Source organism: Pleurodeles waltl, chromosome 5, assembly GCF_031143425.1.
Source record: "Pleurodeles waltl isolate 20211129_DDA chromosome 5, aPleWal1.hap1.20221129, whole genome shotgun sequence".
In the NCBI taxonomy this organism is placed as follows: domain Eukaryota; kingdom Metazoa; phylum Chordata; class Amphibia; order Caudata; family Salamandridae; genus Pleurodeles; species Pleurodeles waltl.
This window is the reverse complement of record NC_090444.1, coordinates 438,289,451-438,314,893: the sequence shown is the minus strand read 5'-3', so window position 1 is coordinate 438,314,893 and position 25,443 is coordinate 438,289,451. Positions and strand designations below refer to the sequence as shown.

At 45.7% G+C, this 25,443-nt stretch overlaps 1 protein-coding gene across 7 annotated transcripts in view; it reads left to right on the top strand.

Annotated features, from left to right (window-relative positions):
• Positions 1–25,443, top strand: part of WDPCP (WD repeat containing planar cell polarity effector) — a 2,103,513-nt gene that overhangs the window by 699,575 nt on the left and 1,378,495 nt on the right. For all 7 annotated transcript variants that reach the window (XM_069234220.1, XM_069234221.1, XM_069234222.1 and 4 more), the window contains one exon: positions 17,512–17,626. In XM_069234220.1, the coding sequence (XP_069090321.1) occupies positions 17,512–17,626 (115 nt within the window). The remainder of the gene's footprint in view (positions 1–17,511; positions 17,627–25,443) is intronic.

The following is a 25,443-nucleotide window of genomic DNA, read 5'->3' as shown; positions in this document are numbered from 1 at the left end:
GAGCCTTGGAGAGTGGGAGGAGTTTGGGTGGTCTTAGGCACACTCAGAAAGAGCCTAAAGGTTTGGTGGTGGGGGGAGAGCAGGAAAGTCTGGCAGGAGCAGCAAGGTGGGAAACCATGATGAGTCGAGTAGGTCGGTGGGCAAAGCTTGACAGAAGAAAGCAAGATGGAGAAGTAAGATGAAAAAAGGATGCAAAAAGCGGATGTAAAGAGGAACAAAAGTTGCAAAAAAGAGCAGTTAAACAGAGACTGGGCAGATGGAACAGACGGCACAAACAGGAGAGAGTAGTTACTGAGTCAGGGGCTGAACGAGCAGGTAACAAGAAAAACCGCAGGAGACAGACGCCAACACAAGTCATAAGGGCAAGGTGGTCAAGGTTGCACTGAAGCAGAAGAGAGATGTCTGGATACCTATTCTCCTTTCCTTTCTTCTCCCGTTCTCTCCCCTTTCGCATTTAACATTCCCCATAATTTCCTTCCTTAATCCCCAAACCCTGAATTTATAATCTAGTACCACATTTGAAAAGTAATCCATATTCTTCTAATACCCTTCAAATTTCAACACATCTCCATAAAATAATTTCCTAGGACAAAAGACTACAGCAGGACACTTTCAGTCATGTTCTAGTAGAGACAGCTGATCAAAGCCATTCGATTGGAGGGGGTCTGTGATGGATAGGAGCACGGTGAAAGAGCCATAGAACTAGCCTGCACACTCAGCCTCCAAACATTAGGCAATTGAAAACCCCAGATAATAAATAGTCAAAGAAAAAGACAAATGCAGAGTACTCAACACCACACAACATCAGTGTGCATACTGTCAGGGAACTTGAAGATACTGACATGCACAATGCACCCCGACAAAACACAGAGACAGAACCCAACTCTTAAATATACATATGCTGTACACAGACAATTACTTGGGTTGGTGGTAAGTTGTAAAACCCCACCCTTGCATAATGTTACATGGTGGTAATACTCAATTCTAAATTAGCACGGTGGAGCGACTGAGAACACAGGTTCACTTATGAAACCTCAACAAGAAGCATAAGAAAATATTCGCTACTCAAGCAGAGGTCCGCACGCCCAGTACAAGACAGTTTAACACAGTTGGGGTTACCAAGACACACAACAGTTTGAAGGCTGAGGATCACATGACCTAATCCCCCCCGAGAATCATCCTTTTCTGGGCTAACTAATCAGTTGTTGTCCAATGCCCAAACATTGCCAAGGTGCCTTTGGAAGAAGTACAGGTTGTGCTAGACAAAAGTCTTTTAACATACCCTGCTTTAAAGTTGGTGCTCAGAGTGAGAGATGGCTTGCTATAACAGCATTATGGATGTCTCCGACTCCTCCAGCTGCCTTTAGCCTGGCTAATCATGCCAGTTAACAACTTTGTTACGAAAGCAGGTGCTTGAAAAAAACACTGACCAGGAGATCAAATGGTTTCCTCTTCTTCAGCTGTTCCACCAAATCCTCGTCTCAGTACAAGGGACATTGTAGCTTTCTCTCTCAGCACCAAATAGGTCCGGCTAAGATAAACAAAGGGAAATGTCTTGGCTGCGTCCCAGCCGTACAATTTAGCACCTCTGCAGGTCATAGATTCTAATTCAAGTCAGTATGACTGGTGGATTAATGATTGTACTGCAGAGATTTATGTAGCCTCTGCCTGTGGGCACTCTATATTAGCCAATACTTCACTAATGTGCACTTCCACCTCCAGTCACCTACAGGTCACCGCTACTCCACCCTGGTGCCTGATAGGTCCCTCTGTGATTGTTGCCTACAGGGCTCTTTCCCTTAATCTTTTTGCTGCGTTTTGACATATGTATGTCATGATAGGGTGCCCACAAGAAAACCGTATGAAGCATACATATGTCAATAGGGCAATAGCCTCCTTGTGGGCCATATTTAAAGATTTTGTCCCCCTTCCCCATCCTCCACGGGCTCCCAACCCTTGATGGGGCAAACTCCTTCAGGTGTTGGAAAGGAGATTCCGGGCCCGATCCTTTGCAGTAACCGGTAAACTAGCAAATTGGGCTGTAGTTCGTCAGTTCCTGGCCTCCGCATTAATATGCATGTGACATTACTAGCGACAACACACACATATGTGCCTGGAAATGATTCCCTAGCACCTTCCAGGTCTTTGTAATCATTGAGCGAGTGGGCAGGGCTACAGGAGGACAGGAGTGCCCCCTGCTTCTCCTTAGCTCTAGCTACCAGCTAGATGGCCTTTTGTGGGTTGGGGAAAGGGCATGAGGAGCAGTCCAACCTCTCTCATCCTCACTCCCACTAACGATCCCACCCCACCAACAAAGAAGTTGAGCCGGGAGGTGGGTTTGGAAGGGGTGGACTATGATTGTTCCTGGTCTCTTCTCTTCCAATCCCCATGTCCTGTTTTACTTCTATACCAATCCTCCATTTTACATTGCCTCACCGTCCGCGAGAAGCATTGTGAAATAAAGAAGTTGAGTGTCTCTACCCTAGCAAAAGCCAGAGACTTTTTGGGATATTTATTTTAGCCTAAGAAAAAATCCAAACAGTGTCTGAATACTTTCTGGGTCACAGACAGGGAGTTCTCTTCCCCAGCAAGGAGCCAAATGTTATGTTACAAAAAAAATTGTGAATTATCACCCATAGGGTCTCTTAGCATAGCAGGTAAAATATAAAACAATAGGACTGTGACTATTTGAGGGCCTTAACAAAGAGAATGGTTGTGCGTTTCTTTCTGAATTAGGAGTGGTCAGCAATGGATTGGAAGGTTGCTGCCTAAGCATTCAGAGAGGGGACGCAAAAACTGGCAAAGATTGGCTTCCAGGTGGAACTGTATAATATTTTGGAGGCAAGATTAAAAAGTGTTGCACAGAGCAAGAGGTCTGTTAGATGTGTCTCTTATTGGGTAAGAGAAGATAAAACCTGGTGAAGAGTATCAAGGGGACTGTGCACTGTGCTCAGAACTTTGACATCTGCCTACATGTGCAGCCAATGTAGCGATTCCAGAATGAGGTACAAACATCTAAAGTTAGGAGCTTGAATGATTCTGGATTGCCTGAGGGCTCAGTAGCAGGAATGCATCAATACCCAAATAAATGTTTTTACAATAAACCAATCTAGACTCATTTTTTTTTTTACTATGTGTTTTATTAAATTTTTAGGTATGATATGACAGTAGCATCAAGTGCGTATTCAAGCACAGTAATACATTGGAACATGTATACAAGATGACAGCTTGCTCTAACACTGCAACCATCTTCACTCAATATTTTATAGAACATTTTGAGCAAACACATAAACAATTATTTGTAACAGTTGAAACCATGGAGTCTGCCTAGGGTAGGGGTGTATTGTGTCATGTAATTTGGGTTGGCCAGAGGAGAGCATTCCCCAGTGTGGCCCACCCAGTGGAGGTGACCCTCAAACAGAACAAATAATCAGTTATTGCGAAGGAGGGGACCCATGTGCTTGTGTCAGTGACGCAAAGCAGTAGGGATCTGGCTACACTGACAAAGTGTGGAGTCTGCTGGTGTGGCGCTCACAGGATCCAAATTCACTCAGTTGCCCCCTGGGGCAATGAGTCCTTCAGCAACCTTATAATTGTGAACCTATTTGCATAGTGTAATGATGTGACTCAAGGTGGACGTACATCGTTTTTGGCTTTGACGTTAAGTAAAACGTTTGCCTAACGCTCCCCACTGGTCCGTGAGTTCCCCTTCATGCGAAGCAACTTAAGGGTGCCTCCGCTCGTGTCCACATTAGCAATGTGGCCAGCCATTGCTGAAGATCCTTAGGGACAGGCACCTTCCACACCATCGCCACCTGTCTCTTAAATAGAACAAAGGCAAGGTCAATGAATCTTTGAAGGTGTCTATCACTTCACTCAGGGGCATAACCCCAACAAGCAGGATTCGGGTGAGAGTGCAAGCATGTGATCTGCAAGTTCATCCATTGTGACAGTAACTGCTTGCCAGATAGTGCACAGTGTCTAGCAGTCCCATACCATGTGCTAAAACCCAGGGTCCAGGAATTTACATCGAGGGCATTCGGAGGTCAGGGCTGGGAATGTGCGCTTGATTTGCTGAGGGGAGAGGTAAATGTGATGCACATAATGAAACTGTGTGAAACGAAATCTAGGGTTCCGAGATATGTCCTTCAACCTTTGAAGCACTCAGGATCAGGCCTTATCTGACAGACGCTGCAGCAACACACTGTCTCATATCCTTGGTGTGATCTGGCGAGTTGAGAAACATATAGACGGTGGTAATAGCATGACGTCATGAGTCAGGAGCGTATGCAATGTTGGAGAGGCAGGGCGCTCCCCGTCCCCTGCCCTCCACGTGCCACTTAATGTGTCTTGTATGGTATGAAAAGTTAAAAATTAACCAGCTCCTATTCCATACGTGTCCATGACGTCCTGAAAAGACATGATGGAACCCTCGTGATAGAGGTTCCCCGATTGATCGACTCCTGCTTCTCTCCAGAGGGCTGTGTCATACCGTTGCATCATGCCATGAAGTTGCGGCAATTCCCAAATCACAATGGCCTGTGAGTGTTGGAGGTGAGGTCCTTTGGCATGCAAAAGTCTGCACCAGCAGGCTCAGGCCACAGTCATCTGGCACCTCTCACGGCAAGGCAGAAAGTGGGGTCAAACAGCCATGTGTAAATGTTCAGGTTATTTAAAACCTCACGGATGAGCAACATCTCAGAGCAGGTAAGTATGCGCAGCCAGGCCATCGGAGACTGTAACTGTGCCTCTGCATAGTATTGCTCAAAGTTAGGTGTACCAAGTCTACCATCAATCAGTGAATGCTGTTGGGTGGCTAGCGCAACACATTGGCGGCCCTCACTCTGTATCAGTTCAAACAATAGACTGTGCATCTCTTGAAAAATCTTTATGGAAGTACTATCAGGAGTGACTCAAAAAAATAAAGTAGTTGGAGCAGCCCCAGCGACTTCGAGATCACCACATGACCTAGCAGAGATGGGGGCAGTGATCGTCAAAAAAGGCAAAAAACAGTAGATAGAGCCTACCGTCTTGTCTATATTGCCCTCTTTGATGTCTTTCTCCGAGTGGTAGATCTGAACTCCCAGATACTTAACATTATCATAGCACCACTGAAGATGATTTCTCAAGGGATTGGGCCTCTGCAGAGCGGAGTGTGGTGCTAGAGGGAGCAAACAGGATCTAGGCCAGTTCACACAGAGCCCTGAGACGTCCCCAAAGTCATCCAGCTAAATGCATAAGGCCTGGCAGGCTGATACTCACATCGCGCAGGTAAACCAGAGCATCATCTGCATATAACAAAATGACGTGATGTGCCCTCAGCTCTAAAATACCCCATTTGCGTGCCCGCTGGTGCAGATGACAAGACAGTGGCTCCATGGCAAGGGCAAAAATAAGAGGGGAGAGCGGGCACCCCTGCCTGGTGCATCTTTGAATGACAAAGCTGTCGGAAATTGACCAGTCTTGACCCGCGCCAACAGGCTAATATAGAGAGTACAGATCCATTCAAAGAAACCCTGGCTAAATCCCATGGAGTCAAGGGTTAAAAGCAAAAAGTCCCAGCTCAGGGTGTCAGACGCCTTCTCAATGTCTAACGACACAGCCACCTGCCCAAAGGCGTCGGCAGGAGTGCTGTGAATAAGACGTAATAAACAGCAGATGTTGGTGAAAGTGCTACATCCTGGTATAAATCCTGATTGGTCAACATGTGCAAGCGTATTGATTATAGGGACCAGGTGGTTCGCTAGCACTCTACCTAGAATTTTACACTTGACGTTCAATAATGAAAGAAGACAATAGGAATGAACATCTAGCGGATCTCTACCCGTTTTAGGAAGGACCATGGTCATGGCCTCTCGGAGTGAGTCTGGGAGGCATCCCAGCGTTTTCTCTTCATTAAACATTTCCATCTGCTGTTCAGTGGTTGGTGTAGGAAAAGTAGCATAGTATTGTATCAGCAACCCATCAGTGCCCTGGGTCTTATTTCAGGCAGTGTGGGAGACAGCAGCCCGTATCTCTTTCAACCTCAGGGACTCTTACAGCTGCAGCAGGTTCAGCATGACCAGCGGTAAATCTCAGGAAAATCAATGCGCACAGTCCATTTGAGGGAGGTTGGTTGCTGCGTATAAACCCCAATAATACTCGCGAAAAGCAGCATTGATGGCTAGCTGCAATGTAATTATTATGGCACCATCTAAGCGGAGTGCCCCAATCAGGGCACGGCGCTGCTCCTCCTTCATGAGCCGCATCAACGGCCTCCCCAAGCGATCCCCCTCAGCATGCAGCAGGGCCATGCGTCTTTTTTGATCATGTTTACCCATGAGCACGTAGGCCTCTGCCCCCTGCTTACACAGTTGCTGGAGTTGCTCTGCTGTCTGCTGCTCTGCTCTTACCTCCAGAGGCCACAACTCTTGGTCCTCCAGCAAGCAACATCATATCGCCCAAGAAGCCACTAGGCAGTGGCCGTGTGCAACAACCTTGTGCGCGTCCCACTTTAATGCCTGGGATGAAGCAGAGCCGTTGTTTAGTTCAAAGTGGTGTGTAATGCACTGCACCAGCTCCTCTCGGAAAGGGGGTTCAGAGAGAGCCTTCGTTTTCAGCCACCAGGTGGGTATAGCAGGGCGTTTTCTACCCCAGCGTAGGGTGACAACCAGGGGACAATGTACAGAGAGGTTGCATGCTACATAGTACGTCCACGTAATCTAGGGGCCCAACTGTTCAATGCAGAGTAAAAGTTTGATCCTATTGTGCGCATCATGAACTGGGAAATAGAAACAGGTTTCCAACTCTACCGGGTTCCCTGGCTGCCATGCATCATGTAAGCTTCGGTGTGTGATCCAGTTGCAGAAGTGTTGTGTGGTGTGAACATATGTGGCAGCACACAAGGGAGGGGGTGGAGAGGTCAAGACCAACATTCGGCACACATTTAAATCACCCCACCCAGAGCCCTGGGTGGAGTAGATCCCAAAGCTGCATCTGTATAAGCATGTCCAGGAATCCCAGCTTGTTAGCGTTGGAGGCATAGAGTGCCACCAGTGTGAGGAGCCCCATCAAGGTGAACCTCCAAGATCACAAAGCGCCCTTCTGCATCCACCCTGTGAGCATCCAAAACAAATGGCACCCCTGGATTGATCCATACGAGCAGACCCTCAGGCGTAAGCCGATAAGGATGTGCCCTACACCTGCCCCCTCCGTTTCGTACGGAATTGTGCAGCTCCGCTAATATAAGATGCGTTTTCTGGAGCGTGGCAATGTGCGCATGGCGGTGTTTAAGGTATGCGTAGATGCGGTGTCTTTTAGTTGGAGTGGCCTTCCCGCAGACATTTCATGTGATATGATATTGCCCCCAATCACTCTCGGGGTACTCACGTCTGCCTCATCAATTGTCCAAGCCCGCAGCTGCCCAAAGGTGTGCCCCCCCCCCCGATTTCTTAGCAGCAGCCTGGTATTTTGTGGTAGGGCTCACTTCATATAGCAAAGCCTCTTCGCAGGGGTCAGGACTGCTATTAGTGCTTTGTGACCATGTTGCAGTCATTAACTGTTCATGCTGCATCGAAGCATGCTCCTATATCCAGCAAGCCAGGGAGTGCCATAAACAACTTGTTCTAACCCGGTCCAGCAACTGCAGACAGCAGTGTTTCAAGCCCTGCTGCCTGTCATGGTGCTTCAGGAGTCTGAGGCTGTTCTGCCTAGCTGTGCTACACCGCCATAGACACGGTCCGCACACTACTGGCAGGTATCAACAATAATACTGCTCCGGAGCACACCAGGACCTCTGCCATCTTCGCACTTCACCTCCGGTAACACCCTGAGGTCCTCAGCCTGTTCTCTGGGAGACAAGGCCAGCAATAGCACAGGAGTGGGGTGGCACAAGTGGGAGGGCTGCACCCTCGTATCAATGCAGAGCACCACAACAGGGGATACCGTGGATGGCAGAGCCCCCTGTGTTAGGAGTGGACCACCCCTCCAGCACGGCCTCTCCACAGCCACACTGTACTCACCACTTGCTGCCCCAGAGAATGCTAAGGCGCCAACTGGGAATCCACATGTCCAGGGAGTGCCATAGGCCCACACTCAAGCGCCACCTATAATTGTCCCTATAAGGGGCCCAATTGTGTGTGCAGTACTTCAGTCCTGCAATGGCACTTGTGCAATGCAGTGTGGGTTAAGGAAGGAAGGCACGTCAGTGAGCAGATGCTGCAGATGAGTCAGGATGTTGATCGGGCCCGGCAAAAGAAGCTTGTTCAAAAAGTGTCAGATTCGGCTGCAGTCTTGGCCATGCTACACACACAAATACACACAAACACACACACACTCCCCTCCCCCTCCTCAATGGTAGTCCGGCGTACTTTGAAAGAAAGACAGTGAAAAAGAGAACATTGTTTCCTCAGCATGACAGTGGTTGAGGATAGAACTGAAGAAAAGAAACTTGACAGTGCATATAAAGCAAGAGTCATCGAGGTTGACACCCAAACTCCTCACAAATTGAGAAGGAGCAGGACATATTCCAAAATTATGTGGACAAATGCACGTTTTCAAATCATAAGCTGGCCAATAGTTATCAGAATTTCTAGTTTTTGGTGGTTAATTTCAGCCAGTGATGGTCCATGCATTGGAGTAATATAGAAAGAGATTTCTGGAGGGGATAGTTGTCAGTAGAAGAGGCACTCAATCTACATAGTATTTGGGTGTCATCTGCATAGCAGTAAGATTGAAAATCAAAGGACGGGATGAGAAGAAGAAGACTTATTCGGTATGAAATAATTCAACCATTAAAACAGATAAACACCAATACATTAGCTAAAATAACAATAAGACAATATGTAATAAAACATCCATAAAAAAAATAAACAGATAAAACCGAATTCATAAAAACAATAGGATAAAATTTAAAAAAGTATTCTAAAAACTCTACATTTTTACACCAAGTAGTAGCTCCCTTCAAGAATGATCCCAACCCCCTCCACACCAATACATCTGAGGCCATTTACAGCCACATAAAAGCAGGACGATATTGCACAAAACCTTTGGGCCTTAAAAGAGGTAATAAAAAACTAGTTCTAAACAGTGCATAAAAAAACACAAAACAATGTAAAATGGGGCAAGGTCTAATAGATTTTTCCCCATACTGGCCTAACGGGAAACATAGATTACTTCTAATGATCCCCAAACGAAATCAAGTAATAAGAGACCTTTCCCTCACATCTTTTATCTCTAAAAGATAGCACTCAGGGCCTACCCCCATCTTTAACATAATAAAATCCCTGACCAATTTTTTTCCCTAAGGCCTCCCCCTCTCTTTTAGTCCCCTGGATTTTCAGAAAATTATCCTTAACCCAATTTTTATCACGACTAGTCAGACCCTCTGGATTTTCAAACAAATCAGGCCGCCCCAACTCATGGGCCATCTTTCTTATATACTTCAGCCAGGGAATATTCTTTACATTGTCACAAGCCAAACAATCCCTTAAAATCTTCCTATTAAAAGTAGCATGTTCGTTACTCCGGATAGAAATCCATAACAATAGGGGAGCTAGCTGGATATTGTCTTGCACAAACTCGATATCTAATTCCAAATGAAGGCAAAAACCAGAGATATTTTGGCCAACTCCCAATAGCCTTCCACAGAAACTATTTTCTTCTACAATAAGGGCTCGGGTATCCTTATACCCCCAAAGTGCAGCACCATACAGCAGGACAGGGAGGCATTTCTGCCTATAGATTTCAAGCAAAGGCTTAATAGGTTTACTTCCTACCCTTACAGCAAAGTCAAACGTCGCACCACCTGTAGCATGGAAAAGCACACCCCTTCTGGCAATATAGGGTTTTCAAGATCCTTTATCATCAAAGATGACCCCCAAATATGGGAACTCATGCACCCTGCTAATGATTTGATCATCGATCCTTAGCTCCCCCACCCTACTCAAGGGTCTGCCGCAAACCATAGAATGTGATTTCTTATAATTAATCTCTAGGCCCAAAACTGACATGAAGTAGGCATAAGCTCTGGCTACTTCACGGAGACCATTCATAGTGCACGCCATAAGGACTGCATCATCCGCGTACGTCAGCACAGGGACATTAATGCCATTCACCTTGGGGACATCCCTACAATGTTCCATCAAAAAATCTGACAGTCCATTTGTATATAAAAGGAACAGAGTGGGGGCCAAAACACACCCCTGGCACACACCCCTTGAAAGCTTGAAGGCCTCTGAACATTTCCCATTAGACCCCACCCTCACATTTGCAACAGTTCCTGAGTGGAGATACCATAGCAACTCTACAATTTTAGGATCCATCCCTAACTGATTTAAACTCTTCCACAGTATAGACCGGTTTACCTTATCAAAGGCACAGCTAAGGTCCATGAAGGCAAGGTAGAGGGTACCCTTCCTAGCTTGCGTATATTTACCAATCATCATCAGTAGGTTAAGGCATTATTCTCGCGTGCCGAGACCTTCCCTAAATCCGTACTGGTCCCGGCTTAAAATTTCATTACCTATCATCCAGGCCTCAATACGCCTTAAGATGACCCATCCCAGAATCTTCACAGAAGAGTCAAGGAGGGAGATGGGGCGATAAGACTTAGGAGCATTCCGATCGCCCTTTTTAAAAACTGGGATAATACAGGCCAGTCTCCAAGAGGCAGGAATGCCCACAGTAACTGTCGCATTAAGAACATTTAAAAGAATAGGTGCCCATAACTGGAGACTAGATTTATACAAATCCATAGGGATCGAATCCGGGCCCAGGGCTTTATTGCTAGGGCTACTCTGGATTGCATCAATAACCTCCTGGAGTGAGAACCTAATTGCTAGGTTGGGAGACATATCATACTCATTATCCCGGTTATTTCTTAGGGGGGATTCCCTCAAAAGTTCTACAGAAGTAATTTACCCAGGCCTCTGGGGCAATATTGCAGCCAAGGCCCTCAGATGTCTCTGTTCCAAAAGAACCTCTATTTACCACCTTCCTAAACAAACCAGGACCCTTCAGGACTATGGCACGCTCCATCTCTTCCCAAGCTTTTTCTTTATGTTTATCTTGCTATCCCTCAGGGCCCTTTTATACTGAATCCTAGCTTCTTTCACAAGGACCCATTCTCTAGGATATTTTTTGAGGGCCATATTCATATTTGCCCTAGCATCATAACAGGCCTTGTCAAACCACCCACATTTACGTTTACTGGGGCTGCTGCCTATTGAAAATAAGCAGTCTCTTACTGCTGTATTTACTACTGTTATTGCATCCATAACTGACTTGGGATTGGGAGCCTCTATCAGAAGTATTTCCATAAACAAATGTAGGTTTTCCCCCACCACCCTTCCTACGACTTTTTGGGGATCTACTTGTTTTCCAGCCAAGCCGCCTGCCCCGATCCCTTATCTCCACTGCAGCGGGCCCACCTCGTCCTAATTTACATAGGGCCTCTGGGAGTTTAAAGGACACTATAAGGGGATTATGATCACTAATACACTCCCCTAGCACCTCTCCTCCAATCCCCAGATCTTTCATAGGTGAAGACACAAAGATATAGTCAATAGTGGTGCCAGACCCTCTTCCCACATGAGTTGGGAGTTGGTGAGTATCTTCTACTTCCATGTCACAGAAATTCTGTAGGCCCATCTTCCTAAACTCCTTAATCAGAAAGCTGCCTCTGGAATCCTGCATACCACCCGCCAAATAATCCTCACAGTGACACTTAAAGGGATTTACCACTGTACTAAGACTACCCAACTTAGTATTAAAATCTCCAGACACAATAGCACAGAATTCCAACCCAGCCTCCTCCATTCTGCACTTCAATACCTGAGGAACGGAGGAGAGGGCCCCAATTTGCCACCACACATCCCACACAGCATTGTAAAAATTTACCAACAGAATATTGAAATTGTTGGAGAAAATTACCCATATCGGCAGTATACCCTGGTGGTTGCAATTGATTTGGAATGCACCCACTACCTTAGAGAGGCGAATAAGGGTAACCAGGCCACCTTTCGAGCGGCCACCAAGAGACTGCACAGCTGGAATCCAAAATCTATCATACCCATCCCACACAGCCAACCCATCCGACCAGGTTTCCTGAAGCATAATAATATCATAGTTAGCCAGGCAACCAACCCAAGCCTGGTCAGATAGCTTGGCATCATACCCCGCAATATTCCATGAGATAAGATTGCACTTTGGAGGCACCCCTTCCCGCGTGATCAGGGTCTCAGTGCATTGTCACCCCTTCCAAATCTAGATTACTGTTGGTAACAGCTCTTCTGCAGGTTACCCACAGGGCATTTTGACCTAGGGGGGGATTCCTGCCAATACCAAGAGAAACCTCAGCACTCAATCGCATATGGTCATAAAAATAGCCCAGGGGGACCATACCTATTCTTCCTGCTCTTGAAACAGCAGGACTATAAGTAGAGAGAAGCTGTTGTGTCAGGCCAGGATATCTAACATTTATAATAATACAATCTTCATTTCCCTCCTTTTTTTTGGGCCCGACCCAACCAATCCTTCTAGCAAGCAAAATATCCGTAAAATCCTTACAGGAAAAATCACAATTATTACTCAGCCAATATCCAGCCTTATTTATTAGTTGGGCCGTAGACTCAGTTGCCCCAGAAGTGAGGGCAGGAACATTCGTCAACACCACCACATAATGGGCACAAGCCGGGGTGAGATCCAAACAAGCCAGCGAAGATCTGACCATCGGCAGGTTCTGATTATGCTTTCCATCCAGCTGTTGGCAGATCCTCCCAACTGCCACAGATTCAGAATCAGGCTGCCTGCTACAATTAGACCTAATAGCGGCCCTCCCACCTATTGGTAGGGTAGTAGATGGAGCCGGTGCAATCTCAACACAGGCACCTTGACCCCCAGGATTTGCAGGATTAGCCAATTGCTGAGGTATTTTCCCCAAAGGCCCCACGGTCCCTGCAGCTTCCTCCTGCAGAATCATCTCCTCACTTGATTGGGATCACCTAATCGGGGCCACACATCCACCTACACAATACTTCCCTTGACTTCCTTGCTCGCATAACCGAGAAACTGCTTTTTCTATGGCCAATAATTTTGCCACAACAGGGGACAGAATACCCTGGATCATTTCCTGCAATTTTGACAAAATGGTTACATCACAACCCAGATGCTGGCAAAGTTCAGGGTCACTACTCATCCCCTTAGGGAGCTCCAAGAGAGATGTTTTCATTTTGGGCACCGCCTTCTTTAGAACATTTTTTTTCCTCGGGGGAGGGCTACAATTATCCAAGGGGCAGACCGGGGGAGAGGACAACAAAAGTCTTTTGCTTCTTCTAGAAGGTCCTTGACCACCAGAGCCCTCTATTGTCTCTATTGCCTCAACATGGGCGGGCTCAACAGCAGCAACAGCAGCACATTGGTCGGCCCCCAGATAAGCCACCTTCTCATCCAAGCCCACCGGAGGATCACTGACTTCTGGGACCGGACACCAGTCCTCCATCTCCATGGAAAACCTCCTCAATGCCAAATCAATGTCCTTTGTTACAACCCCAACAGCTCTTGCGAGGAAGGAGTCCAATGTGGTGGTTCCACTACCCTGTCTGCCACCACCACCCAAGGCGCCAGTTAACTGACCCCTTTTCCTATCCATTTTGCAATAGTGAAACTTCGCACAACAAGAGCAACAAGCGTTGCAAAAAATAAAAATACAATTATAATCACGATCTCACCCACAGTAGAACTCCAAATACTGGCAAAAATTAAATAATCACCATCCACTGGAAGATGAAAGGGGGGTGGCCCAGCCCAGCCTCTAACGGGCGATGACGGGCGCAAGATGGGCCTGCCCTTGGCCCGGGCGTGGTCCGGGCCGCGGGCTGAAGCAACACGCTATATGCACTATCAGGGGCAAGCTCCGCCCCCCTCCCCCCCCCAAGCTCCTTTTGCCAATCTGGATTTCAGAGTTCCGTTAATCTCCTCTACAAGTCCTGAAGCTTCTGGTCTGTAGTTGCAATGCAATCTTTGCTTAACTTATAATGCAGCACACAACATTGTTAGGATCTCACTGTTGAAATGAGTTCCTTGATCTGAATCTAAAGACGTCAGGAATCGGAATCGGAGTATTAACTTCATATGTAACAGTTTTTCTACTGTGAGACGGATTTATTTCTCCTAGTGGGATACACATCAACCAAGTGTTAAATAATGCAAACGAGCCCTAAGAGATATCTCAGATCTTTGCACACGGGTAGCTCCATAAAATCCAGCTGCATTCTGTTGAACTGTCCTCCTGATCTGCCAGTGTGACTCAGTGTAACAACTGTGCATCTTCCTACATTCATCTGTTGACATGTGACACATCCGTGGCATTCAGATTCTGCAATCACTCTGAATCTAAGGTTAAACCATGTTTGTCTGAATGTTCTGATCATTGCGTCTCTACCTATGTGTGCCTGTCCATGATAATATCTAGCCATAGGGAACAGTAAGCTATTTGGCAACACTGCTCTTCCATCACTTGAGACCCAAACATCATCTTTGATTTCTCTTAACACATCCTGCTCTAACCCAGCTTTGTTGCTCTTCCTCTGTCACTTCTTCCTGCATTCTCTTTACTTCCTCCCAAATATCAACGGCTCGTGAAATGCTAAAGGGGCGGGGCTTTGCGTGGGTGGATGGAGGGGGTACTAAAAAGGGGAAGAAGGGGGGGATTAAATAAAAAATAAAGAAAAAACATCAGCCGCTGCCCCCTCCACGAACGCGCGGCTCCCAGCCTCCCTGCGCCAATCCTGACACTCCTCAAACCCAGGAGGCTTCTATCACACATGAGACTGTGCCTACCGCATAACCAGCTCTCATGGTACCATATTTATCTATTAAGCAGGGAGCTATCAACAAACATGACATAGTCATTTTCATCTAAAGGGACATCTTGAAGGTCAGGTCTTGGCTTGGTGCACAATTCAGTCACATCGAGACAGTCATGCTCAACCTCATCCTAACGATCACTTGCATTTTCAAGAGGATTTGGCAATAATGTAGCAGAGTTTAAAACTGTATATCGCTTGATATTTATGTTAGATGACTCAAGGATAACTTGTTCATTATGGGTCAAACATGCACTTGTCCGGTACTGAGTTTTTGTCCTGGTCAACAAACTTTCCACTGAGTGGAGGATATAAACATTCAGGGGATGGACCATAACAAAGCCTTCACACTGTTTGATGCTGATGTTCAAGGCAGCACTGAGCCAAAGGATCAATGGTGGCATAAAAATAAGCCACAGGCTTGTGTTCTGTGCGAGTCACTGACCTGACTTCCAGGCATTCTGATGGGGCAATGACAATTCCCCAATTCCAGTGAGGACAGACGTGACCGCGATGAAGAGTACATTGCCCTCTTGCAAGACCTCAAGGGGAAGGGGGTGGTTGTGAAAGATTATATACAACCTCGGGGTGACATCAGGGAATTAAAGATTATCCTGAACAAGCATTTTGCTTTCAGTTGCTTTCCAAATTTCCCAAATGCAAGCCGCCAGTTTATCACCTGTGAGTACCCTGAATCCATAGAAAACCAAATGCATGTCTTGTACAACCACGCTCAAGAAATCCAGAGGAACGAAGTTGGGGAGCAAACTTTGGCGGGAGTATCTTCTTGAATGAGAGACACTGAGGGAATTACCATGTTTTTTTTTTTAAAAAAATGCTAAAGAACAAAAAAGGGCACGTTCAGTGTGAACTCCAAAGCAGTGTTAGTGTGAAGGAGGTCTAGCACCGAGCAAAATAAATCGTCAGATGTAGAGATATTACAATATATTGTCATGGTAGGTTTTGAAACCACCAGCTGGCGATAGCCTTAACAGGCATTTCGCTTGCAGTTGTTTTCCAAATTTCTAAGTGCATTGGCAGGGATATGTTCCAGCATGATGTGGAATAGAGAGCATTACCATGTTTTGGAAAAAAGGTGCTAAAAACCTGACAAACATCTGGTTCAGTGTGTTCTACAAGCCACCCAGTGATAGCAAGGAAGGTCTGGCTTGCACCAACAGATTCCCTAAGTGAAACAAAAGTAGAAAATATTTTGTTATTTTCATATCTGTATAGTCCTGATTTTGACATGTTATCGAATGAACCGGGATCCATAAACAGGGAGTACGACAAATATTATGTAATTGTGCTGGCTACATCTCCTCGGAAAACCCACATATATTTGGTATTCCCAGATGCTAAATATTTAGCTCAACGTGTCCTTAATTAGCATTCCTGGTTGTGTTTTCCATTTGAGAAAATCATCAAAATACTAAGGTGGTTGATAAAATAAAAATGTCTTTACGTTTATCATTATATGTTCAGGCTGCAATGAGATGTATTTGCGGGATTTGGGCCAAAACATAGCCCAAAATGTGCCAGAAAACATGGTTTTCTGGATGCCCAAAGCAGTACGTGCGTTTTAACAACCTAACAAGTATTATTTTGGAAAAAAACCTCTGTCACGGAAATGTGCAAATCCCACAGCAGTAAAGTGTAAAATCTGCTTCTTTTGTGATATGGTGTGTTCAGTTGATTAAAAGAGATCTGAAACAACTGCAGTGTGTGGACTGGAGAACAGATACATGAACGTTACATGGTCAAATGTTCAAATTCCTCAAAGGAGTATACGTAGTACAAGAGGCAAGTATTATACTGTATTGGGAGGTAATCTGAAATTGAGGTTATAAGAATTACCCCATGGGCAGTGAAATGATTTAACCGCAGACCAGCAGGTGGGGTGGGAGCAACTATTGGAACAAAATCCAGAAAACTGTGGTTAGCATCTGATCGCCCACTATTGTTTTCGTTTTTAAACTAGTTCGGGAAGTGGTGAGGCGTAGTATTCTCATATATCGTCATGTTCTGGCACTCTTTTGTCCTGTGATTATACCAGAATTGACAAGATGTTGAATTGAGTCATTCAAAGCTTCTGAAAGTTACAGAACACATTCTTAAGGTACCCAGGTAGCGGATGGCATCATCTGTTTACCTCATAACGAAAGTGTCAAAAGCATTAACGCCCTTCATCTGCTGGACAATTATTATGAATTGTGATATTTGTAATTTCTGGGTAAAAGGGTGTCACGGGAACTTGCAGCTTGCTGTTGCTTCAAAAGTTACACCAAAACATAACATATACCATGTGAAAGAGGTACTACACAATATTTCTGTTTTTCGCAGGCACATTCGCCATTTTGTTTTGTCATCACAGACCAGGATTGTAGTGGTCTTTGTAAAACCACTATTTGCATATGCACGCTAGCCGCCATAAATGCCATTTTCTATTGTCGTCATTTAGATTCACTGAGTTGCATTGACTGTGCACGCATCTATTTTGCTGTTACATATTCTCTGCATTGACTGTTTTTTTTTTTTACAACGCTAAAACTATGTTTGTAATTATGTTTCAGTAGGCCTCTGCATGGGAGCAGCTGCTGCTTTAGAAAATGCCAGCTTTCGCAATACTTCCTTCTGACTCTTCGCTTTTCTGGTTATTTTCTTTCAGCTTCTCTTTGGTTCAGGTGTGCTGGTGTCCTTAAGCCTCTCTGGGCCCCAGCTGGAAAAAGTGCTGATTGACAGGACCCTGGTGGGGAAGCTCAGCTCAGACACCATCAGCGACGGTAATTACAACCGTGTGCAAATCAATTGCTAGATTAACAGTAGCACAGGAGAACTGGTGTGTCAACAGGTAGACTAATTATTGCCACCGGGGACTTGCAAACACAACAAGTAATTGCTTGTAATGCCGTTGTTACAACCCTCCGAGGCCGAGTGCACTTTCAGAACAAAATTTAGCATCAAAGTTTTCACGTTTGTCAGATACGAGCATTTTGTAAGCTTGTGTTCACATCTTAATGCGCACATCGCAGGAAACACACATTCAACAGGACTGGCTTTTTTCTTTCGATTACAATATATGAAGATGCAAACGTACTTTTATTGTGTTGCAGTGCAGTTGGTATTTGATTATGGGGCATGTCTAAGGTTTAGTAGGATTTCATGCTAGAAACGCCATCCCCTCTCAATTCCAAAGCAGGAGGCCTCCCTCACGAATGAATGCGCAGGCGGCATGTACGAGCGTGCCCCTTCCCTGCTGCCGTGATATTCACCGAGGAGTACCCTCCCTGCTCCTCGGGGCACAAGCAGCTCAGAAAATCCAAAACAGCCCTATTATAAACCTTGCCTTTTCCACCAAAGGAAGCCTTCTAATGTTATTTACAAGTGGGTTTTATTTAAGTCTTGAGTCCATCGAGGATTATTTGCAAACTATTCACATGGCATCTGTATCTCAGTATGACTTCCATGGAGCAGTTTCACCATAACAACATTTTCATTTGTGGTTGGTGGGGGTGGAAGGGGAGAGGTGCTGGTAAAGGTTTTTAATTTCTTCTTAAGTTATGTTTATTTTTTAATTTATTTCTTTTCATCTTTGCCATAACGTTTGGCTCCTGCCCTTTCAAAAAGTCTGAAAATCTCATTCATTTGCTTAGTGGGTCATTTTCTTATGTTGTTCTCAATTTAAGATGCTCTCTACCAATGCCTCAAAATAAAGCACAACATTGTATTTTTATCATATTAGTGAAACAACAACAAAGAATATCAAGATGTATGTAACAAGCACAATCATTTGAATAAATTAAGCATTGCATTTGATAAAGTCATAACTTCAGTGGGATAATATCCTGACCAGCGAGGACACAGATTCCATGCGCTTAATATATCATAGCCCAACCATCGAAACCTTATAGCCACAAATTCCCAGTCAGCAATCAGGGCTTCAGGTTACCATGCCTAGTCGCGGAGGAGTATTCACATTTTTGCTTTGAGTTACGTAGTATATCATCATTAAAGTCTACCATTGAGTTGCTTAGTGATTCTTGGAAATCAGACTACAAATTTGTGTTTTGCCCCACCTACCCACCAGCCTTCCATGTTCGTAGCACTGTGATTTTCACTCTCCCCATCTAATAGATTATAAGTTTAGATATATGTGCTCTTCTTCCAGTGTCGGCCTATTTCAAAGCCACTGCCTAGAGATTAGTCCTCTACACAGCTACAAAACCAGTACAAGGAACGTTTCCAGCATTCTGTTTGATTTCCTTCTCTGTATCAAACCCAGGAGTCAAATTTTGGGATCTCATAAATTATGCCTACCTGTGAATCCGTAGAAACACTTTGTGGCCACATGCCATTCCATCCGGTTGCTAGGTCAATTCCATACAATAGTGTGGTGTGTGTATATATATATATATATATATCCTGGAAATGTGGGTCATGAAGGAGAGAGAGAGAGAGGAAAAAAAAAAAAAAAAGAATACCATTATTCTGTGAGAAAAGAACATTTTTTAGTGTTTAGCAAAAAGGTCAGCAACCATGAATTTACCTTGTAGGAACCAGTAGAATGACCTGGTGGTGATACATGGAAAGAGCATTCTCCATTTGACAGAAGCAATCTAAATGTCAGAACGCAGAAAATAACTAACTGAGTATCTGACAATGCATTTCTTTAACCCATTCGCTGCCAGGCCTTTTCCCCCTCCTGTGCCAGGCCTTTTTTTGGCTATTTGGGGCAGTTCGCGCTTAGGCCCTCATAACTTTTTGTCCACATAAGCTAGCCGAGCCAAATTTGCATCCTTTTTTTCCAACATCCTAGGGATTCTAGAGGTACCCAGACTTTGTGGGTTCCCCTGAAGGAGGCCAAGAAATATGCCAAAATAGTGAAAATTTAGATTTTTTTTTAAAAAATGGGAAAAAGTGGCTGCAGAAGAAGGCTTGTGGTTTTTTCCTTGAAAATGGCATCAACAAAGGGGTTGCAGTGCTAAAATCAACCGCTGCCCAGCTTTCAGGAACAGGCAGACCTGAATCAGAAAACCCAATTTTTCAACACAAATTTGGCATTTTACTGGGCCATACCCCATTTTTACAATTTTTAGTGCTTTCAGCCTCCTTCCAGTCAGTGACAGAAATGGGCGTGAAACCAATGCTGGATCCCAGAAACCTAAACATTTCTGAAAAGTAGACAACATTCTGAATTCAGCAAGGGGTCATTTGTGTAGATCCTACAAGGGTTTGCTACAGAAAATAACAACTGAAAAAGAAAAATATTGAAATTGAGGTGAAAAAAACAGCAATTTTTCTCTACGTTTTACGCTGTAACATTTTCCTGCAATGTCAGATTTTCGAAAGCAATATACCGTTACGTCTGCTGGACTCCTCTGGTTGCGGGGATATATAGGGCTTGTAGGTTCATCAAGAACCCAAGGTACCCAGAGCCAATAAATGAGCTGCACCCTGCCGTGCGTTTTCATTCTATACCGGGTATACAGCAATTCATTTGCTGAAATATAAAGAGTGAAAAATAGCTATCAAGAAAACCTTTGTATTTCCAAAATGGGCACAAGATAAGGTGTTGAGGAGCAGTGGTTATTTGCACATCTCTGAATTCCGGGGTGACCATACTAGCATGTGAATTACAGGGCATTTCTCAAATAGATGTCTTTTTTACACACTCTGTTATATTTGGAAGGAAAAAATGTAGAGAAAGACGAGAGGCAATAACACTTGTTTTGCTAATCTATGTTCCGCCAAGTCTCCCGATAAAAATGATACCTCATTTGTGTGGGTAGGCCTAGCGCCCGCGACAGGAAACGCCCCAAAGCGCAACGTGGACACATCATATTTTTTTAAAGAAAACAGAGATGTTTTTTGCAAAGTGCCTACCTGTAGATTTTGGCCTCTAGCTCAGCCGGCACCTAGGGAAACCTACCAAACCTGTGCATTTTTGAAAACTAGAGACCTAGGGGAATCCAAGATGGGGTGACTTGTGGGGCTCTGACCAGGTTCTGTTACCCAGAATCCTTTGCAAACCTCAAAATTTGGCTAAAAAACACATTTTCCTCACATTTTGGTGACAGAAAGTTCTGGAATCAGAGAGGAGCCACAAATTTCCTTCCACCCAGCGTTCCCCCAAGTCTCCCTATAAAAATGATATCTCACTTGTGTGGGTAGGCTTAGCGCCCGCGACAGCAAATGCCCCAGAACGCAACGTGCACACATCACATTTTTTGAAAGAAAACAGAGGTGTTTTTTGCAAAGTGCCTACCTGTAGATTGTGGCCTCCAGCTCAGCCGGCACCTAGGGAAACCTATCAAACCTGTGCATTTTTGAAAACTAGAGACCTAGGGGAATCGAAGATGGGGTGACTTGCGGGGCTCTGACCAGGTTCTGTTACCCAGAATCCTTTGCAAACATCAAAATTTGGCCAAAAAAACACTTTTTCCTCTCATTTCGGTGACAGAAAGTTCTGGAATCTGAGAGGAGCCACGAATTTCCTTCCACCCAGCGTTCCCCTAAGTCTCTCGATAAAAATGGAACCTCACTTCTGTGGGTAGGCCTAGCGCCCACGAAAGGAAATGGCCCAAAACGCAACGTGGACACAACACATTTTTTCACAGAAAACAGAGGTGTTTTTTGCAAAGTGCCTACCTGTGGATTTTGGCCTCTAGCTCAGCCGGCCCCGGGGGGGGGGGGGGGCAGAAATGGCCTAATGGGTCGGTCCCCATCTCTAAAAAAAAACAAACAAACAAAAAAAAAAACACACAAAAAAATTTGCCCTGGCGCCTAGAGGGGCAGAAATGACCTAAAATAAATTTGCCCCCCCCACCTCCCCCCCCGGGAGCGACCCTTGCCTACGGGGTCACTCCCCCTGCGTGACATTGGCACCAAAAAACAAATCCCCGGTGCCTAGTGGTGTCTGCCACCTTGGGGGCAGATTGACCTAAAATCGGCCAATCTGCCCCCAAGGGGGGCAGAAATGGTCTAAATACAATTTGCCCCCCAGGGGATCGACCCCTGCCTAATGGGTCGGTCCCCATCTCTAAAAAAAAAAAAAAAAAAAAAAAAAAAAAAAAAAAAACCACACACAAAAAAAAATTTGCCCTGGCGCCTAGAGGTTTCTAATAATAGACCGATCTGCCCCCGGGGGGGCAGAAATGGCCTAAAATAAATTCCCCCCCCCCTTGCCTATGGGGTCGCTCCCCCTGCGTGACATTGGCGCCAAAAAAAAAATCCCCGGTGCTTAGTGGTTTCTGCCCCCTTGGGGGCAGATTGACCTAAAATCGGCCAATCTGCCCCCAAGGGGGGCAGAAATGGTCTAAATACAATTTGCCCTCCAGGGGAGCGACCCTTGCCTAATGGGTCACTCCCCATCTAAAAAAAAACCAAACAAACAAAAAAAAAACACAAAAAAAATTTTGCCCTGGCGCCTTTGAGGTTTCTGACCCCCCTGGGGGCAGAAATGGACTAAAATAAATTTGACCCCCCACCGCCCGGGAGCGACCCTTGCCTACGGGGTCGCTCCCCCTGCGTGACATTGGCGCCCAAAAAAAAATCCCCGGTGCCTAGTGGTTTCTGCCCCCTTGGGGGCAGATTGACCTAAAATCCGCCAATCTGCCCCCAAGGGGGGCAGAAATGGTCTAAATACAATTTGCCCCCCAGGGGAGCGACCCTTGCCTAATGGGTCGCTCCCCATCTCTAAAAAAACAAACAAAAAAAAAAAAAAACACAAAAAAAAAAATTCCCTGGCGCCTAGAGGTTTCTGACTCCCCTGGGGGCAGAAATGGCCTAAAATAAATTTGCCCCCCCCCAACCTCCACCTCCACCCCGGGAGCGACCCTTGCCTACGGGGTCGCTCCCCCTGCGTGACATTGGCGCCAATAATAGGCCGATCTGCCTCCAGTGGGGGCAGAAATGGCCTAAAATAAATTTGACAACCCCCCAAACCCCCCTCCCCGCCCGGGAGCGACCCTTGCCTACGGGGTCGCTCCCCCTGCGTGACATTGGAGACAAAAAACAAATCCCCGGTGCCTAGTGGTGTCTGCCACCTTGGGGGCAGATTGACCTAAAATCGGCCAATCTGCCCCCAAGGGGGGCAGAAATGGCCTAAATACAATTTTCCCCTCCAGGGGAGCGACCCTTGTCCAAGGGGTCGCCCCCCATCTGTAAAACAAAGAAAAACAAAAAATCCCCGGTGACTAGTGGTTTCTGCCCCCCTTGGGGGCAGATCGGCCTAATCAAAATGGGCTGATCTACCCCCCAGGGGTGCAGAAATGGCCTAAAATAATTCCCCCCACCCCAGGGGAGCGACCCTTGCCTAAGGGGTCGCTCCCCTTGCGTGAAATTCACGAAAACAAAAAAAACTCCCTGGTGTCTAGTGGTTTCTGCCCCCCTTGGGGGCAGATTGGCCTCATCAAAATAGGCCAATCTGCCCCCAAGGGGGGCAGAAATGGCCTAAATATAATTTGCTCCCTAGGGGAGCGACCCTTGCCTAAGGGGTCGCTCCCCACCTAAAAAAAAACAAAAAAACAAAACAAATAGAAAAAAAAAAAAAAAGATCCCTGGTGCCCGATCGGCCTAATAATAGGCCGATGGGCAGAAAAGGCCTTCCTAAAAAATGCCCCCCATTGGGAGCGACCCTTGCCCAAGGGGTCGCTCCCTTATGTCTATTTCAATAAAAAAAAAAACATCCCTGGTGTCTAGTGGGCGTTTCAAAAGCCGGATTGCAAGCAATCCGGCTTTTGAAACACTTGGAGAGACTTCAAAGGGAAGGAAATACATTTCCTTCACTTTGAAGCCTCTCCGGGCCTCCCCCACATGATTGAAAGAGAAATGCTGAGCATTTCTCTTTCTATCGCGCTGGAAGGGGGAGACCCTGTGACAAATCAGCGCGCGCTCGTGCGCTGATGTCACAAGGGGGGTGAGGAGGGGGGTCAGGGGTCGAAGGGGAAGGGCTTCCCCTTCCATCCCCGCCTTGGGGGGGGGGGGGTGCACTAGCGCTCCCCCCAGTTCCTGTGCCTTGGACGAGGTGACCTCGTCCACGGCACACAAACTGTAGCCTTGGACGAGGTCACCTCGTCCAAGGCACAGAACCAGTTAAACGTGACTGAAGATTAATCTCTGTACTATGCACAGTGCCATAAATAATATCCTGGCCACTATGAGGAACCACCGTGAAGATCTCAGAAGAAGGGTGGCAAACCTAAATCTGAGAGCTCTAGAAATTCTACTAGCAGAACTATTCAGGTTGGACTACAGGTATTTTAGAAAGAAAATCTTGGACCCATGGAGAATCGCTGGGGTCCAAGATATTGTACATTGTACAATTGTACATTGTAATTGTCTAATCTAGACCCAAGGATGCGCTGACTATTTATGGTAATATTCATTACTCTGAGTCCTCATCTTTACCTAAGTGCTAGCAACGTGAGCTTTGCGTCTTCCACCAGAGAGGGTTTATCTGACCTCAATTGCAATTATTGTGGGCTCTTCTGCTTCCTGAGTGTCATGTAGAGGAACCACTCCCAAATCTTTGCCTGGGCTACTAAACAACCTAGTCGCTTCTGTTAACTCTAAGGGAAAAGAGGGATAGTACCCAGGAGTGTGATGAAGAAGACGAGGACATGGACTAATGAAGATTACAGGTACCTAATCAAGACATTTCCTTCCTCATCCCTGTCCTAACAAAGTGCGGATAGACCCAAGAAGAAGCATCCATGTCCGCAGGTAGTCAGGCAAAAGTCACAAAGTTGGACAGATATGGTATCCAAGCATGCCGGCTTTGAACTGGGACTGCCACATACTGAATAATAATATATCAGGTAAAATAAGTCAAAACAAATTGATCCCATACCCAAAGCTACAGAAAACAACAAAGCATGAGAAAGTGAGAGCCAACAGACAAACCGAGAGAAGTGGAAGCCCTGGTATAGGAAAAATAAAACCCTCTATGTAATAAGAACATGAAGTGGCACTCACATATATGAGGGAGGATTAAAAAATACTACAAGACCAAGCCGACAAACAGTGTAAAATAGAAGGTGGGTGGGAACCGCAGCTGAGACTACTGATGCCAACTACAATAAAATCCAAGCCTGCACAGTTATCTGCACAATGCCATACTTGTTGCTTACATGCTAACTGGCAGATGGGACGTACACCCAAATAAAAAAGAACCCAAAAAGACATATGTCAGTGCTCAGAAGCACAAATCCATATCCACCAAAGGCCGCTCCCATGAGGCAACAGGAGAACGCCACATTGGGTGCCTGTCTGAGAACACCTCAAGAGGTTGTGGCCTAGTACCCCTGCTGGCTCTTGCAGAACCTGAAGATGTGAAAGAGAGCAGACAACACTTAAGTGCACCAGGCTGTATATAATCTAGGTACCTGACTACCTGGACCCATAGATGAGAACTCATTGAGCCCACAAAACTGGAAAGATCAACACGCAGAAAACTGCTGAAGCACATGCGCAAAGGAGCTTTATAGGAAGAGACCACACAACCCTGCAGCATACCAGGCCATATGTAATTAGGGGTGCCAGTAAACACTTTTTGCATGTCTCGTGGACCACCCAAAAGAGAAACTCTAGCTCCAGAACT